This window comes from Ahaetulla prasina, chromosome 3, assembly GCF_028640845.1.
Source record: "Ahaetulla prasina isolate Xishuangbanna chromosome 3, ASM2864084v1, whole genome shotgun sequence".
NCBI classification, from domain to species: Eukaryota; Metazoa; Chordata; class Lepidosauria; order Squamata; family Colubridae; genus Ahaetulla; species Ahaetulla prasina.
Genome location: NC_080541.1, coordinates 110164352 through 110182164, shown reverse-complemented (window position 1 = coordinate 110182164; position 17813 = coordinate 110164352). Strand labels below are relative to the sequence as shown.

The window sequence follows — 17813 nt, the reverse complement described above, 5'->3', positions numbered from 1 at the left end:
CTGATGATCATGCAGCTCAGCTGGGGCCGGGTGGGGGCATGGATTTTTGCTACCAGTTCTCCGAACCATCCACCGCCATCGCTCCTGGATCAGGCAATCTGGTCCAAACCAGGAGCATTTCACCCCTGCCCTCCCCCTTATGAAAAATATGGTAGCACATCTCGCTAAAGGGAATTTTTTTTCAAAACTGGATTCCCCCCTGCTATTGACCCATCTAGTTGGCAGATGATGGCAGATGTTGAGATTTTCCAAAGTTTCCATCACCAATTGGGTTATATGCCTCTTCAGACAATCCTCCCTCAGTGGTGCTTCAGTTAGTTCCCCCTGGTCAGCGAGGGCTTCTACTTCCAGTTTCCACCCCAGTTTTCGGTTACCACAACTGAGGGCGACTCCTCTGGTTCTCTCATCCCAGCTATCTTTCTTCCCAAAGTCAGTTGACCAGTGGGGCTTTTCAGGATTCTCCAGGGTTATCTCATCCTCTCCAATGGGGTGTATGAAACAGGCATCTGGCTGGGTGGTGGTTGATGTCTCCCCCCATCATTCGGCTTCTCCCTGTTCCCGGCTTTGTTCAGACATGGTTTGCAAGGTCCCCTCAGTAGAGCGAAGGTTGCTTCTCTGGGTTGACCATTTTGCAGACATTGCTTTCTGTAAGGATTGCTTCTCCTTCCAACTTAAGAAAGTAAAAACTCTTGAAACTTAGTATTTCAAAAGGAACCTTTTATTAAGCAGAAGTGACAGCAATGGATTCAAAGCAATGTCTGAATACCCTTAGGCAAGACAAGTAGGATTAAAACAGTAGAGACCCCTCCCTTCAGCCAGAATGCAGATTGTAGCCAATACACAAGTGTGAAGATGTTTTCTTTACCAGCTGCCCTGAAAACCAGATAAGCATGTATTCCCATCGTTATCCTTTAAAATAAAGCAGCCCACATAGCTGTCATAAACATTCTGTCAGTTTTGGAAGGCAATTTTCTTTTTGCTTCTTAACTGCCACGTATTTTAGCTGTTGAAGTTAGGAGGGGGTTGTTGTGGGAGTTGTAGAAAGTTAGTCATAACAACATTCCATATTCAAGGACATCCTGCATCTGATGGAGACTGCCTGAAGATTTTATTCAATTGAGTGTAAAGAGTTGATTGGACAATGTGATGAACTTGTGGGTGTGGGGCAGGGCTGTGAACTGTCAACTGAGCATGGAAAACCTGGAAGCTTTCAGTTTTGGGTTTTCCCAGCTGTGCCAACATGACATCTCTAATAAATTGGAACTTTGAGGAATCTCAAGTCTCAGAGCTTTATTTCGTTGGGGGTGTTCCTTGGAACCCTGACTTTAACCCGAAACTCCTAAATAACTAAGCAGCACCCTGAAAGGGGGCTGAATGGGGTGCTGAGCCCCAGCACCAACCTAAAGCTTGGGTGGTGTGAAGACTCAGCGAAGATGGGAAAGAGAGAGGAGATTGCAGAAGGAGCCATGGGAGCACACACTGGAAGGTTTATTGAGACCCAGTATTCTCCTTCTGAAGGCGTGGTACGAGGCCTTGAAGCTGCAGAGATGATTCAAAGCCTAGGTGCTCGGTCCAGGAAAAGTTGCCAGCATGATCCAACTCCAGAGATGGGACCAAAAGAGCGATCGCCTGGATGTCCTTCCATATCCAGCCCTCATCAACTTGCCTTCATGCTACCCCCTGCGGAATTTATCCCCCCAGGCTGGGGATTCTATCCTGGCCAGGGGTGGGTCCAGTGCCAGTGGATGCCAGCAATATCTGCTCCCCCACTTGGATCACCAAGGGTCCATTTTGCCGCGATGATCCCAGCACTGCCATGGGGTCTGATCCAGCAGCCAGCAGTGCTGCTGCCACAGGTTCCAGTTCAGTCGCTGGCATTCACCCTGCCACCCATTGCAGCATCCCAACAAGTCCCTGCCTCACCTCCAGTCGCCGTGGTGATTCCGCCAGCAAGGACCCTGCCACCACAATTTAGAGTGACGTTTGACGGTAAGCCTACCAAACTGGCCTATTTCCTCAGCTAAGTATGGGCTCATATAGATCAGTATGAAAAACAATACGAAACAGATTGCAACTTAGTATCTGCAATCTCAGAGGGGATAAATGAGGGAGATGCTGCTGACTGGATAGCCCAGCTGCATAATGAGGGGGTTGCTGAATTGAATAATGCTGAAGGTTTTGCTGAGCTGCTCCAGGCCAGATTCGGAAACCAAGACTGAATCAACGAGGGTGAAGCCAAGATAAAGGTGATGAGGCAAGGAAATTGACCCATATTTCGTATGGAACTTTAGACAGGTCACGGGGAACCTATGTATTATTTTAAAGAAACAATTGATCAAGAAGTCAGGACCGCTGACTGTGGAATCCAGGGGGTGCCAGAGCGACTGCAAGACTGGTATACTATGTCAACAGCTCTTGATAGAGAAGTTCACCCATGCCACAACCCCTCAGCTGAGAGGTTCCCAGGGAGAACTTTTGCTAAACATCCTCTGACAAACCCTACTGAAACCCCTCCTGATCAATCTTCAGGGGTGATCAAATGCTACCATTGTAGACAAGTGGGTCATTGAGCTGAGGAGTGTCTGGCACCTGCGCTGGTTCCACAACCAGGCCCTGCCATGTCATCTCAAGGCAGAAGGGACCCACAAAAGCCTTTTGATGCCAGCAGAATTGCCCGGCAGGCAGTCGAGACTTCCCCTCCCCCTGGAGAGAGTGAAGAGACCTTGATCAAAGACCTGCTGCCCACGCCGGCCAGCAATAGCAGCGGCGAAGATGACCTGATGGTAAGTGGGACCATCCACCCGTTTGTGGTCAAGATCAAGCTGACAGTGCCAGAGACAGGAGTGCATGGAGAGGTAGCAGCAATAATAGACACCGGCTGCACCTGTTCCTTGATTAGCATCCCCATTGTTGAGCAGCTAGGCATAAAGACACACCTCTTAAGCCGCCCCATACGCTTTCAGCAACTAGACGGGACTTTAATAGGTGGCACCCCTGCTACATGGGTCACTGAGCTTGTCAGATTGGAACTGGGGATCCACACAGAACTCATTCGATTCGTAGTAGCCTCAAAAATGTCCCTCCTGAAGCCAAACCCACTGAGATGAGCCCTCAGGGGCCTCACCAACGAGAGGCAGCATGGTGGCCATCGAAGCCCTACCTGGGACTCCCCAGGTCGCCAAGGAATACAGGGACCTGGCTGAAGTATTCAGTGAGGAGGAATGCAATATCCTTCCCCCTCATTGCCACACTGTGTGATCAAGATCGAGCCTGGAGCCAAACTCCCTAAACCAAAGATGTACTCAGTGACCCCAAAAGAGATGGCTGGGCTGAGGAAGTACATCGATACTAATTTAGCCCGAGGGTTCATCCAAGCTGCAAAATCCAGAGTAGCTGCCCCGGTGCTGTTTAAGGAAAAGAAAGATGGGGGGATGAGACTCTACGTGGATTTTCGTGGAATAAATGTGGTATGCGTGGAAAACACCTACCCCCTTCCCCTCATGAAAGATCTACGGAACTACCTTTCAAAAAGCAAAGTGTTTACTAAACTTGAGAGAAGTCTACTACAAGGTGCGCATAAAGAAAGGGAATGAATTGAAGACTGCTTTTAACTGCCCATTAGGTAGCTTTCAATTCAAAGTCATGCCCTTTGGTCTCCAAGGAGCCCTGCAGTATTCATGCAATTGATTAATGAAGTGCTGCATGAACATTTATACATGGGAGTTCTCGTCTACTTAGACGACAATTCTCATATTCAGTGAGACATTAGAAGAACATGTGAAACTAGTTCGACAAGTACTAAAGAAACTGTTAGCTGCAAAACTTTATGCAAAGCTGTCCAAATGTGAGTTTCACAAAACTTCTCTGGACTACTTGGGCTACCAAGTGTCGAACAAAGGTATAGAGATGGCTCCTGGGAAAGTGTGAGCTGTACTTGACTGGCAACCTCCTCAAACCAGGAAACAACTGCAAAGTTTCCTGGGGTTTGCTAACTTCTACTGGCAATTCATCCAGCCTTTGCAGAAGTGGCTCTGCCGCTTACTGAACTGCTAAAGACAGGACCCACCTCTGAAAAGCCATGGCCGATGCAGCCACTAGCCTGGACGCTAAGCTGTCAAAAAATGTTTGAAAGCTTGAAACAGCAGTTTGCAGAGGACCCCATCCTTCAGCACCCAGATCCAGATGGACAGTTCATTGTCCAGGCTGACGCCAATTACGTTGCAGTGGCAGGAGTGCTCCTCCAGGAAGACCCCCAAGGACAGCTGCTTCCCTGTGCATATGTGTCCAAAAAACTTACAGACACTGAGTGGAGATGGGCAGTATGGGAGAAGGAAGCCTTTGCTGTTCGTTGGGCTCTTCTATTATGGTGGCACATCCTAGAGGGAGCCAAGAACCCCTTTGAGATATGGTCAGACCATAGAAACCTTGAAGCCTTAAAGACCCCATGAATGCTTTCCCCCAAACAGATCTGTTGGGTGAAGTACTTCAAGCGGTTTGATTTCAAGCTGAAATACATGCCAGGGGGGGAAGAATCTGCTTGCAGACGCCCTGTCAAGGAAACCCCAGTATGACAGCCAGAGGGAGGATGTTGTGCATGCCATCATCCCAGACACACAGACTGCGGTGCAAGTCACTACACAGAGTCAGGCCAGCAGGCAGACTGACCCCATCGATAGGAAACTAACTGCCGACTTGAAGGCAGCACTATCTACTGATCCATGGCTAGCCGACAATCGAGACATGTTGACGACCCATGATGGACTAGCTTGGAAAGGTTCGAAAATTTACATCCCCAATAGCATGAGACTCTTGGTGCTCCAGCATAGCCATGATTCTCAATTGGCTGGTCAATTTGGATTTCTAAAGACCCTTCATCTGATTAGACGGCAGTTTTGGTGGCCAAAGATAAAAGCTGATGTGGAGGACTATGTAAAAAGTTGTGCCATGTGTGCCAGCAATAAGACAAGACCGGGGAAGCCTCCCGGCTTGCATCAACAGATAGCTGAGCCCAGCTGCCCATGGGAAGAAATAGCTATGGACTTTATCGTAGAGCTCCCAGAAAGCGTGGAAATACGGTAATATTTAGATTTAGATTTAGATTTTATTAGATTTTTATACCGCCCTTCTCCCGATGGATATGGACTGTGATAGACCTGTTCTCCAAACAGGCCCATTTTATTCCTTGTTCTGGACTTCCCTCGGCTAAGAGATTAGCCAAGATACTTGTCAAACAGATCTACCGGCTGCACGGAGTTCCACGATGGGTGATCTCCAATCGAGGAGTTCAGTTCACTGCTAACTTCTGGAGGGAGTTCCTGAGGTCCATTGGGTCATCTCAGAGGCTTAGCTCAGCTTTCCATCTGAGTACAAATGGAGCCACAGAACATACTAATGCCATGGTGGAACAATACCTAAGATGTGCTGTGGATTACCAGCAAAATAATTGAGCTGACTTGCTTCCTTTCACAGAAGTGGCATACAATAATGAGGTGCATAGTAGTACGGGACTGACGTCTTTTCAGATTACAAGCAGCATGGAATTTGTCCCTATGCCAGAACTGCTGAGAGAATGGCCTTCTTCCATGACTCTGAATGAATAGATGGAGTCATTAAAGAAAGGCTGGGGGAATACCAAAAGACCCCTGAATGAAGTGGCCGAAGCATACAAAAAGCAAGCAGACAAACACCAATCTCTCCAACCCCCCTTTCGGGTGGGAGATCGCATGTATCTTTCCAGCAAATACATACATTTGAGTTTGAAGAGTAAGTTGGGACTTAAATAGTTAGGCCCCTTCCCCATAGTGAAAGTGATTAATCCAGTGACTGTACAGTTAACTCACCCCCGCATGCGGGGAAAAATTTATCCTGTTTTCCATTGCAGCCTATTAAAGCCTGCTGTGAGACCTCAACCTGCTGCTGCCCAAAGGTTGATTGTGATGCAGGGTGAGACTTGTTATGAGCTGAAGAATATTTTGGACTCCAGATTGCACAGGGAACATTTGCAATATTTGGTTCATTGGAAGGGATACCCCGTGTCTGAAGCCACGTGGGTGAAGAGTTGGGATGTTCAGGCAGACACCTTAGTTAGGCAGTTTCATGATAAATTCCCTGATAAGCCTAAGGGTCTTCCTGGAGGGGGGAGAGGTGGTTAATGTGCTAATTGTGTTAACCCCTGACTTCAGTCTCGTTCCAGGATTCGTTCCTTTCCTGAGGGGGGAGGAAGCCTGTCAGTTTTGGAAGGCAATTTTCTTTTTGCTTCTTAACTGCCACATATTTTAGCTGTTGAAGTTGGGAGGGGGTTGTTGTTGGAGTGGTAGAAAGTTAGTCATAACAACATTCCGTATTCAAGGACATCCTGTGTCTGATGGAGACTGCCTGAAGATTTTATTCAATTGAGTGTAAAGAGTTGATTGGACAATGTGATGAACTTGTGGGTGTGGGGCAGGGCTATGAACTGTCAACTGGGTGTGGAAAACCTGGAAGCTTTCAGTTTCGGGTTTCCCCAGCTGTGCCAACATGACATCTCTAATAAATTGGAACTTTGAGGAACCTCAAGCCTCAGAGCTTTATTTCATTGGGGGTGTTTCTTGGAACCCTGACACATTCCTCAACATTAAAGAGATCTCAGGACACTTTGGCGTTGGGATATAGGTTGTAAAATATCTGTTGATACAGGCAATGCTAGTAAATCGAATCCAAGTGTCCCCCTTTTCCCAATTGAATGGCAGTATCACTTTTAGGGATCTGACAGCAGCAGTCCTCATGCAAGTATGAGCGATTTTCTGAAGAACTTCTTAATCCAGGTGTGATGTCTCCGTTGGACAATTCCCCAGATTCTTCCTCTGCTCAAGGGAGGATGAGATCATTCCTGGCATGTCAGGAATTAAGTTGATTAATGGCTCTGAATGGCCAGCTGAAAGAGAATTGGAGGAGGCTTCAGCTGGGGAAGTCTTGCAAGGGCAGATGGCCAGTGAAGAGAAGGAACTGCCTTCTGTACCTGATCTGAGAGCACACAATGCAGAGAAAAGGCAGGAGCAATCGAGGTCAGTCAGACTACTCGGGAGGAAAAGGCCCTGCCCATCTGGATGGGCGGTACCAGAAAGCTGGCTATTTATGACAGCAGGCAGAGAGAAGCGTTGCTGGGAACAACATGTTGGTTTGCTGACTGTTTGATCTTCATGCTTCCTGTTTTACCATGTTTGGAACTGTGCCATGGACACTCTGAACATTTCTTACCAAGTGAGCTTTCATGTGTGTATTTAAGTTTTGCCTGGTGGATGTAAATTTGTTTGGTGGAGCTATTTGTTTGAACAACTTTCACTATTACTTACCTTCACTACTAGTTTGTAAGTATACAACTTACCTTCACTACTAGTTTGCACAGGCTATGCACAAGTGTCTCACTGTTCCAGAGTTTAAAATCCCTATTAAATCCAAGCATAATTTTCATTCCTTAAGCAGGGAGATATTTGCATGCCGCCAGCACTAGATCCTGCCATATCTTCCAGGGCCTCTCCCTGTGAGGTACTCTGCATTCCTAATTTTAGTACTCGTTTCTCCACTGTGGGGCTGAAAATCCTCCATGGCTAAAAATCCTACTTGGTTTTTGGGATGGACCTTTTTCAGCCAGTCTCAGAAAAGAGAGGGAGTCCTCTTGGCAGGTGGTAGAAGCTTGCAACCTTCCCTGCTGGCTTCTGTACTGAATTTCTGGGGGATTGCATCAGGAAAGATTGCAAATGGTGATGACATGATCATGGGGCACTTGGCAATCAGTTGTAAGTGTGAATGTGTTACCAAGCACCCAGATCACAATCTTGTGACTGTAAGGGTGCTACAGTAACTATAATTTTCGGCATGAATTGTAAGTCCTTTCATTCAGCACCATCACAATTCTGAATGATTGTTAAATGATGACTTGTAAAAATGAAACATCTGCAGCTTCAGATTGTCCCCAAACTCTTAGACAAGTAGTTTTATCAGGGTTGAGCCTAAACTTTTTTTCTTCCCATCCAGTCCCCCACAGCCTTCAGACCATAGTACCTGATCAATCTGGGATCATGTTAAATAATTGGCTTTTATCCATATATTGATGATATCTCACTGCTAATCATCTGAGGACCTCACCCACTGCCTTCATTTAGATGTTAAACCAAAGGAAAAATAGTATACAAGAGAGTTCTGAGGTACCCAATCCACCAAGAGCTTCAGATCCAATTTCACCTCTCATGTCCACACCAACTGAACCCAACTACAGGGAAAGGAGGAGACCCTTGCAACTTGTACCACGCAGCACCAATCAGGCAGGCCAGAGGGATGCTATGGTTGATGCTAGCAAAATGTAGTGAGCATTTAAGAACAAGTTTGAGACCAGTAACTACCTTTGAAATATCAGAAGCTATTAAAAAATGAAAATAGGTAAAGCTCCAGGTCCAGATGACCTCACAAGCCAGTATAATAAATATTCATTATACTCTACAGCCACTAAAGGGTACAATGAATTGTATACTACAGGATGTAAATATGCCTCAAACTTGGAAAGAAGTTAATATTGTTTTATTACCAAAGGAGGGTCAAGATTTTCTGAGGATAAAAAATTATACACCAATTTCAATATTAAAACAAAGAATTGTAAATGTTTTACTGCAATACTAGCAGAAAAATTGAAGACATTTCTACAGTCATACAGTCACAAAGGCTAATTTGACTTTTTGCCAGAAAGACAATTGAGAGACAATGAATAAGTACTATTTTAAATGCTATTGAATATTTACAATTTCATAATGAAAAGCAAGCAGCTCTAATATTTTTGGATGCAGATAAAGTTTTTGATAAATTTAATTGGGACTTTATGTTTAAAGTTTGGAAGACATGGATTTTGGAGAGAAATTTATTCAAGGGGTTAAGGCAATATAACCATCATAGCAAGCAAATGTTATCATTAATGGAGATTTAATTACAACATATGATATTCAAAAGAATATGAGACAAGGATGTCCTCTATCTCCACTGTTATTCATGTAAGTGTTGGAAGTTTTGAATAATGATGTCTGAGAGGATGAATGCAAAATGGGCATAAAACTCAGAAAAGAAGTTTCTAAATCAAGAGTTTTCAGAATATGGCTTTAAGCCATATGGTTTGAGAATATGGCTTCTCAAGATTATGAAAAGTTGAGGGAGTCAAGGGAATCGGTTTTAAGATGGAGAAAAAGATTAAATACCTTGGAGTTACTGTGTTTCCCTGAAAATAAGACCTGGGCTTGAAAATAAGCACCTGGACTTATTTTCAGGAGGTCTTTTTTTTTTAAGTGGAGGCGGCGGTGAGTGCGGAGGCCAACAGAAGTGGGAGTGCAGCTACCACTGGCCTTGCCCTCTTCGTCCCACCATTTGCTTGCCTGCGGCTGCAACGGCCTCCACCCACCCTGCCTGCTGGCCCAGCTGCTGCCAGGACACTTCTCAGCTGCAGTGGGCACTGTGCTGGCCGCCAAGTGGCTGCTCATGCAGCTGCTGCTTTGCAGGGGCTTGGTGAAATGAGGACCCAAATGGTTGAGAGCAATATGCTGACATTTGTAAACTGAGAGTATTGTAAAGCTATGGAGCAGTGTATAAGTCTAAATGTTTTCTGTTGTTATTGGAAGATATTATCACCATCTTTGGACTAATAGAAATTGATATATGGTTCTCTTATTTTATTTAAATTTTCTAGGTCGTAAAGTCCAACTCTTATTTTCTTCCTCAACTTTTCTAATTTTGGCATCACAGTATCTGTAAGCAGCGCATTCTGCTTGCAAGTTCTATTAGACATATTAACATCCTCATCTTCTGCATCAGTTTTGGGAGCATAAACATGAATAATTGTCACATTAGAGAAGTGATAGCAAACCTCTGATATGTGTCAAGGATGACACATCACAACGTTTTGGATGACACATCAGCAATCACTTGCTGACAACTTCTGACAACTATTCTGGAAAACTTGCCCCCTTCTTGCACAAGTTTTGGAGGCTGTGGAGGTTGAATGAGAATGGGGTGTGCTCTTCCATTACCTTTTGACCCTCCAGAAATCACGTGAGAAATATATGCACAACCTCTGGAACCTCCAAAAATCATATGAAAATGGGGCATGGTGTGGTTTTTGAAGCTACAGAGCACTGGTGTGCAGTGTGCAACCTGCACCAAATGCAACATGTGTGTACATGCAGACAGTGCAAACCAAAAGGAAGCTTGGGTAAGTAGAACAGCACGTGGAGGGGTGATCAGGTGTGGCGCATGATTTTTTTTTTTTTTTACTTTTAAAAGTATTTTTTTACAACCTATTTGGCCGAATAGGTTGTTAAAAAATCCTTTTAAAAGTAAAAAAAAAGGTTCTGACTATCGGGCAGCTCAGCTGGGATCACCAGAGCCTTTTTTTTACCTTTTAAAAGCATTTTTTTAGAAGAAGCGGCAAGCAGGGAAGTGAGCAACCGTGCATTGGGTGGGCGTGGGGGGGACAGGGATTTTGCTACCAGTTCTCCGAACCACCCGCCACCATCGCTACCGGATCAGCCAATCCAGTCCGAACCGGGAGCATTTCACCCCTGCTACAGAGGCTTCAGAAGAGCCTTTTCTGAAACCACTTCAATAACGAAGCTCTGTGTGTCTGGATCAGCTTTTGGGCAGGCCACAGGGGCCCATCTACTGAAAGAGAACACTGTTGGAAGGTACATGGCACATGGCAGATGCTGGGGGATACTGGGTCGTAGAGAAATCATACTGTTCCCGAAGTCTAGGACATCTTTGGGACAGTGTTAAGCAGCCTTTTTGAGTGGCAATGGGGGCATTAGGACTAAAGTTGAGGCCATGTTTACAATTAAATGGGGGGAAATGAATTCATCATATGGATATATCTTATTTATTTACGTAATATAAAGTGTAGTCAATATTATATTACTCAATACAATCAGCAATTAACTGCTGAAATGCTTGTTTTCCTGTTTTAAATATTAATTTCAGATGCGCTCTCTCTCTCGCTTTCTCTCTCTCTCTCTCTTTCTCTCTCACCTTCTCCATCCCCCTTCCCCGCTTCTCCTCCCTCCTTAGCTAAAGAAATACAAATTTAGCCACTAAAGTTGAAAGTCTTGGAATCTACTGCCAACTATTAGCTAGCCATGAAGTTTTGACTTTTCATACCTGCCTACAGTTTGATGAGCTTTTGATCATCATGCTTTGAATATTTGTTAAAGGTTGCAAGATTTCCCTCCTCCAATCATCTATTCTCTCAGATTATTCATTCAGCTATATAAAACAAAGATTTGGGTTTTCATATGATATAAATCTTTCCCTCTTCCAAAACACATGCTAAGTTGACATCATTCTCAAAGACTTGAATTATAGAATGTAACGATTGGGAGGGACTTTGGCTTAGAAAGATCATTTGATTCCTTCCAACCTCACAAAGTGTGACACTGCAGGTGCTGCAATAGAAACAGGATAAAAGAATCCACCTAATGGTTGTTAAACTGACAAGGCCATTCCAGTTTGGATTAGGGAGCTCTAGTACAAAGTAATATTTGATCATTTTATGAATATGACTATCCAGTTATCAGTTATAATTTCTATATTACAAATATATTACTTCTATCGAATTGTTAACAATATTATACTTTCTATTTCTAAAGTTACCAACAACATATGAAAAAAATGTATAAAGATCTGTGTATCTAGCAGATTAATAAAGTTTTAAAATTTTCCAAACTATGCAGTACATACAAATATTGTCACAAAAAGAGGCATCCATTGAGAACTGATCCATCAAATAATAAAACTATCAACAAAAGAAAAATCATTCATTAATGTCAGTGGTGGGCTGTCCCCAGTTCAGACCGGTTCTTGCGAATTGGTAGTAAAACCGGCAAGAGGCTCCGCCCACTGACCCTGAAATCATCAGGAATGAGCGAAGCGCATGAGCGGAGCGAGCATGCAGTCCCTTGCGAACTGGAAGTAAAGGTAAGTAGAACCCACACCTGATTAATGTCCATCTGTAAAGAAGACAAAGATCAAGAATAGCTTGGCAGGGCAAAAGATAATATCAGGGGAAGAGCCTACTTATGTTCACTTTCATTATAAGACAAATTTACTTATTGTAAACTACAAACTTTCTTTGCACTTTTCCATATCTTCTAAAATTTGAAAAATATTTCTTCATAAAAAAGTATTAATGATTTGTAATTCAATTTATTTACCATCGGTGGCTAAGCCTAACAATTCAAAAATAATATTAACCCAAGACTAATCCTTAATTAAAAGCATGGTAATACGATGCTAAGTGTATGACAAGAACTCCAAGAGCTGGACTCACCTTTTTAGCAGAATCTGGGGGCACATCCACCCCGTTGATAATTTCCCCATTATCTGCAAAGACAGGAATATTGGGACTGAAAATCATGAGATCGCTCTTGACACCAGCCTCTGCACTCACACCAGCCAGGATGTGGCTGTGGCGATTGGAAAAGGACCAGCTGCCCACTTCACTGGCACACACCAGGGTGGCCATGCCAGGGCCATAAACCATGGGTTCCTTTGCCTTGCAGTGGCATCGCAGGGCCACATAGATGAGAGCGGCCAGCAAGAAGAGGCTGGAAACAGAGCAGATGGCAATGATCAGATAGATGTTGATTGAGTCCACCAGGGGCACGAAGGTCTCCCCTGACCTTTGAAGATTAATATCCGTTTTGATTGTCTGACCACTTGTCACAAGTGACACACTCAAGGTGGCTGTGGCTGATAGTTGAGGTTTTCCATGATCGTTCACAAGAATAAGGATATTCTGGATTTTGCTTCCGTCTGATTCATCCAGATAATATTTGGTACTCACCTCACCACTATACTGCCCCACAGACCATGGACCATTGCTTTCTTCAACCAATTCATACTTTAGCCATGCATTGTATCCAGAATCCGCATCCAAGGCATGGATCTTGCCTACAATATGCCCAGGCATCACAGGGACCATGAGAATAATCAAGTTTTCTTCTGATGATCTTGAAATGGAAGGTGCATTGTCATTCTCATCTATCACAAAGACTTGAACAGTCACATTACCACATAAGGAGGGAAGTCCAGCATCCTTAGCTCTCACCTGGAACTCCAGCACTTTCAATTCCTCATAGTCCAAGGACTGCAAAGCATAGAGTTTTCCACTCTCCGAATGTACAGAGATGTAGCTTGACAATGGCCAGAGCTTCTCATCTATCCAATAGCTGATCAGGGCATTCTCATCTATGTCTAGGTCCGAGGCAGATAGTGTGAAGATGTGAGCACCAGGGGGATTGTTCTCCTTCACAAAGACAGTGTAGGAGGGTTGAGTGAAAGCTGGAGCATTGTCATTTATGTCACTAACAGGCACTAAGAGTGTGATGCTAGAAGACAGTGGTGGAACGCCTTGATCTTCCACTGTCACAACCATCCTGTACTCAGTCACCTGCTCCCTATCCAAAGATGCTCCAACAATTAAGGAGTAGTAATTCTTGAATGTGGACTCGAGTTTGAAGGGTACTCCAGTGGGCCAGAGGAAACAGTTTATCTGTCCATTGTTACCAGAATCCTTGTCAGAAGCACTGATGATGGCTACCACAGTCCCTGGAGGGGAGTCCTCTGGCAATGGCACAGAGAGAGAATTCACAGATAATTCTGGAATGTTGTCATTCATGTCCAAAACGTCAATGAGAACTTTACAGTGCCCAGTTAATTGAGAACTGCCTTTATCTAGTACTACAATTGGAAGTTCATAGAACTTACTTACTTCATAATCCAATTTTCCAATTACTCTGATTTCCCCAGTATCAGAATTTATAGTAAACAACTTTGCAACATGTAGAGCGACACTATCATGAAAAGAATAAGAGATTTCCCTATTAATCCCTTCATCTAAGTCTGTAGCATTCAGATTAATAACTAATGACCCACTGACTGTGTTTTCTAGCAACTTTACCCTATAAGCAGATTGATTAAACACAGGAGGGTTGTCATTGACATCCAGCACATTGATGATTAGCTGAACAGTTCCTGTGAGTTTTGGTTCACCACCATCAGTGGCTGTCAGTACTAAATGATGCACAGGGCTCTCCTCTCTATCAAGTGGAACCTTCAGTACAAGGACTACAGATTTACTCTCATCTTCATCATTTCCTAAATCAAGAGCAAAATGGTTGCTTGGCCTGAGCTTGTATGTTAACAGAGCATTAGTACCAATATCTTCATCAGATGCTCTCTCTAAGAGGAATCGGGTACCAGATGCTGTTATAAATTCTGCTATGCTCAGGATCTGTTCCCTGGCTGAGAAGATGGGAGCATTATCATTAATGTCTTTGATTTCAATCTCCACATGGAAGAACCTGAGAGGTTTCTCCACAATCACCTCCAGATGAAGGACACAGTCTGCATTCTTGGCACACAGCTCCTCCCTGTCTATCCGGGAATTTACAAACAAGATCCCATTCTGCAGGTTTACCTCAAAATAGTCCTTCTCTCCTTTGGACAGCATCCGGAACATCCGAGGCACCAGCTTACTCACCTCCAACCCCAGATCCTGGGCAATGCGGCCCACAAAGGTGCCGTGCTGGGATTCCTCCAGCACAGAATAATGGAGCTGGCCGCTCCCCATTTTCCAAGCAGTGTGGAGCAGAAGCAACTGCAGCAGCCCCTTCAGCCAGGTAAGCATTGCAGACCCAGGCACAACCCCAGCAAGCTCTTCTCTTTTTCTCTAAATATCTTGCTTTAAATGTGTCAGGAGCAGAGCCCCTCTAGCCCAGCCATACTGGCAATGCTTTCATAGGTTGAATCTTGGTTTGTTGAATCTTTCTCTGTTGTTCGGAATTTCCCTTGTGGATTTGGCTGGCAGGAATGTCTGTCCCTTTAAGGGAGGGGCTCTGCATTTTCAGTTTCATTTAGAGAGTTTCCTTAGGAAACAGCGACCTCTTGTGATGAAAATTCAAAATGAGAAACTCACTTCCTTTCTTCATTGAGCCTCTGTGATATTCTTTCCAGACTTTCATTTTGTATTCACAGCAGATTTCTAATAATTATCGAGTTTTCGTGAACAGATACATATACCTTTTCAATGCAGTGCTTGAGTACATTCATGACCATATATATAAGAAGTAACCTGAATGTAAGAGGTTAATCCCCTAGTCATTAAAAAAGTGTAATTAAATATTATATTAAGTCACCCCATTTATTTATTGTTTAGAACTTTCATTTGTATGGATAGGAATGAGACATTAGGAGAGGGACATTTCCAAGTTTATATGTCAAGGGAAAAACCCTAGAATTAAATACAAGTTAGTGCAAGATGCTAAGGAAAGAGGGAGTTTGGGTTTACCAAACTCAATTTTCATAAGATTTGACATTGTATTTTGATACATGCTACCAGGCCTGGTTAAAAGAAAGGATGAACCTCCAGAAAAAGAGGCTACTTGATTTAGAGGACCATGAATTAAAGTTGGATGGCACAGTTATCTATGGTATGACAAAGTTAAAGTTAATGTTGATTTTAATAATCACTTTGCTAGATGTATTATACTAAACTAAGAGTTTGGAATAAATACAAAACAAGGTTTTCTAAAAAGTTGCCTCTTTGGATTTCTCTCCAGGAAGCTTTTTTAAGAAAAGAAAAGGTGGCGAAGCCAGATTGGTGGACTTATGGTAAAATAATATCTTTCAACTCTGGTGACCCTTCCCTAAAGTAGAGGGAGAGCTAGATTTAGAAGGTTACATTTGCCATTGATTTACATATCAAAAACTGAAAGAAAGATTTAAACTAAAGAGTCATGGGTTTCATTTTATTAAAAATGAATTGGAAATCTTACTGTGTGGTAGTGATGAGCATATTATTGCTGACGTTTATAAAATGTTACTGAAACTGAATTTGGAAAGTGAACTGTATGATTCAGTGAAAGTGAATTGTATGATTCTGTGGGCAAGAAACTTTGGATATAATGTGATGCTTGAACAATGGAAAAATATGTGTATGAAAGGTTTAAAATTCACACTAAACTATAATTTAAAAGAAAAATTTTATAAGATGATATATCGCTGGTATTTAACAACGGATATGTTATGTAGAATGTATAAAGGTATTTCAAATGAACGTTGGAAATGTAAAAGTAAAGAAGAGACCTTTTATCATTTATGGTGGACATGTGATAAAGCAACGAAATTTTAAATATTCATATTTTAATACAGAAAATTCTTAAAATGAAAATAAAGCTGAAACCAGAAATTTTCTTTTGGGTTTAATGGAAAAAGACTTGGAAAAAAAATGTAGAACTTTGATTTTATATATGTTGATGGCAGCAAGACAAAAATACACAAAAATGGACAGACACCTTGATTCCCACCATGGACAAATGGTTACAGTAGAGTTGGAAGAGATGGCTAAATGGACTATTTTGAACAAAGAAAAGAATGTAAGTACTTTTGTTGCTGGAGACCACTTCTGGACTTTGTGCTAGAGGTGGGGGAAAATGAAACTTTGATTTTGGGTCCTACAGATTGCTTTGTTGTTATAGAAATGGCTAGTTTATATTATTATGGAAAAATAAAAAGTTGAGGTTTGATGTTAATGTTTTATTCTACTGCAACAGAGGGAGTTGGAAGACAATACTTTTTCTTTTCTCCTTCTCCTCCTTACTTTTCTTTCCCCTTTTCCTCCCCATTATGTCCTATTATTTGCATTTTATTTTTGTATTTTATTCTATAATCTAATAAAATGTTTTTAAAATAAAAAAATAAAAAAGAAATGAGACATGTAAATTATCTGTAACTTTTGTGATCTCATCCATTGTTCACAGATGTACAGAACCATGGTGCCATTGAAGGAACATTGAATTAGCCTGAAAAAAAATTGCCCTGAAAAACTCCATGTGAATTTCTAGAATGTATTGGTTGACTGTTCATGAGCTACAGATTAGTATTTCAGTTCCCAGCCTTGGCAGCTTAAAAGGGTAGGGGCTTCATTTCCAAATGTCTTCTTTCTGAGAATTCTGGGAGTTGAAGTCCACAGATCTGAAAGTTGCCAAGTCTGAGAAACATTGCTAGAATCCATATAGAATTAATATAAGAACATTAGAAGAGTAAAATTTATTTATATTTACATCATAAAAGGTAAAGGTTCCCCTTACACATATGTGCTAGTCGTTCCTGGCTCTAGAGGGCGGTTCTCATCTCCATTTCAAAGCCAAAGAGCCAGCGTTGTCCAAAGACATCTCTGTGGTCATGTGCCTGGCATGATTAAATGCCAAAGGCGCATGGAACGCTGTTACCTTCCCACCAAAGGTGGTCCCTATTTTCTACTTGCATTTTTCACATGCTTTCGAACTGGTAGGTTGGCAGAAGCTGGGACAAGTAATGGGAGTTCATCCCGTTATGTGGCTCTAGGGATTTGAACTGCTGAATTGCTGACCTTTCGATTGACAAACTCTGCATCTTAGTCACTGAGCCACCACATCCCTATTTATATCATACAGACTATTAGATAAAATATGATTTTGAAGCATATCTTTGAATACCATTATCATTCCAAACCTACTTACTTACAAAAAACATTATAGATTTGTAACTCAATATCTTGATTTAACAAATGCATTATGAGCTCACATTTTTAGGTATTACCATTATTGTAAATATAAAATGAGTGAGATAGACAGGTAGATAGATAGATAGATAGAATCCATGAGCTAACGTGGATATACTTCAAGTTTTGCCCGGGGGGCTTTACGTTCATTTATTGGACTCAAAGTTTGAGCAGCTTGCTATTTGTGTTATGGACTAATTGTGGC

At 42.6% G+C, this 17813-nt stretch overlaps 2 protein-coding genes across 5 annotated transcripts in view; both read right to left on the bottom strand.

Annotated features, from left to right (window-relative positions):
- The window catches only part of LOC131194161 (protocadherin alpha-5-like), a 69962-nt gene that overhangs the window by 8289 nt on the left and 43860 nt on the right, over positions 1 to 17813 (bottom strand). The window lies entirely within an intron of this gene.
- The window catches only part of LOC131194158 (protocadherin alpha-5-like), a 274200-nt gene that overhangs the window by 232617 nt on the left and 23770 nt on the right, over positions 1 to 17813 (bottom strand). Inside the window, exon 2 of one of the 4 annotated variants that reach the window (XM_058174856.1) lies at positions 12335 to 12387. The exons of 1 other annotated variant lie outside the window; for it this stretch is intronic. In XM_058174856.1, coding sequence (XP_058030839.1) covers positions 12335 to 12387 — 53 coding nt within the window. Of the gene's footprint in view, positions 1 to 12334; positions 16657 to 17813 lie in introns of those variants that run through there. 2 more of the 4 variants (XM_058174855.1, XM_058174845.1) reach the window with 2 other exon arrangements.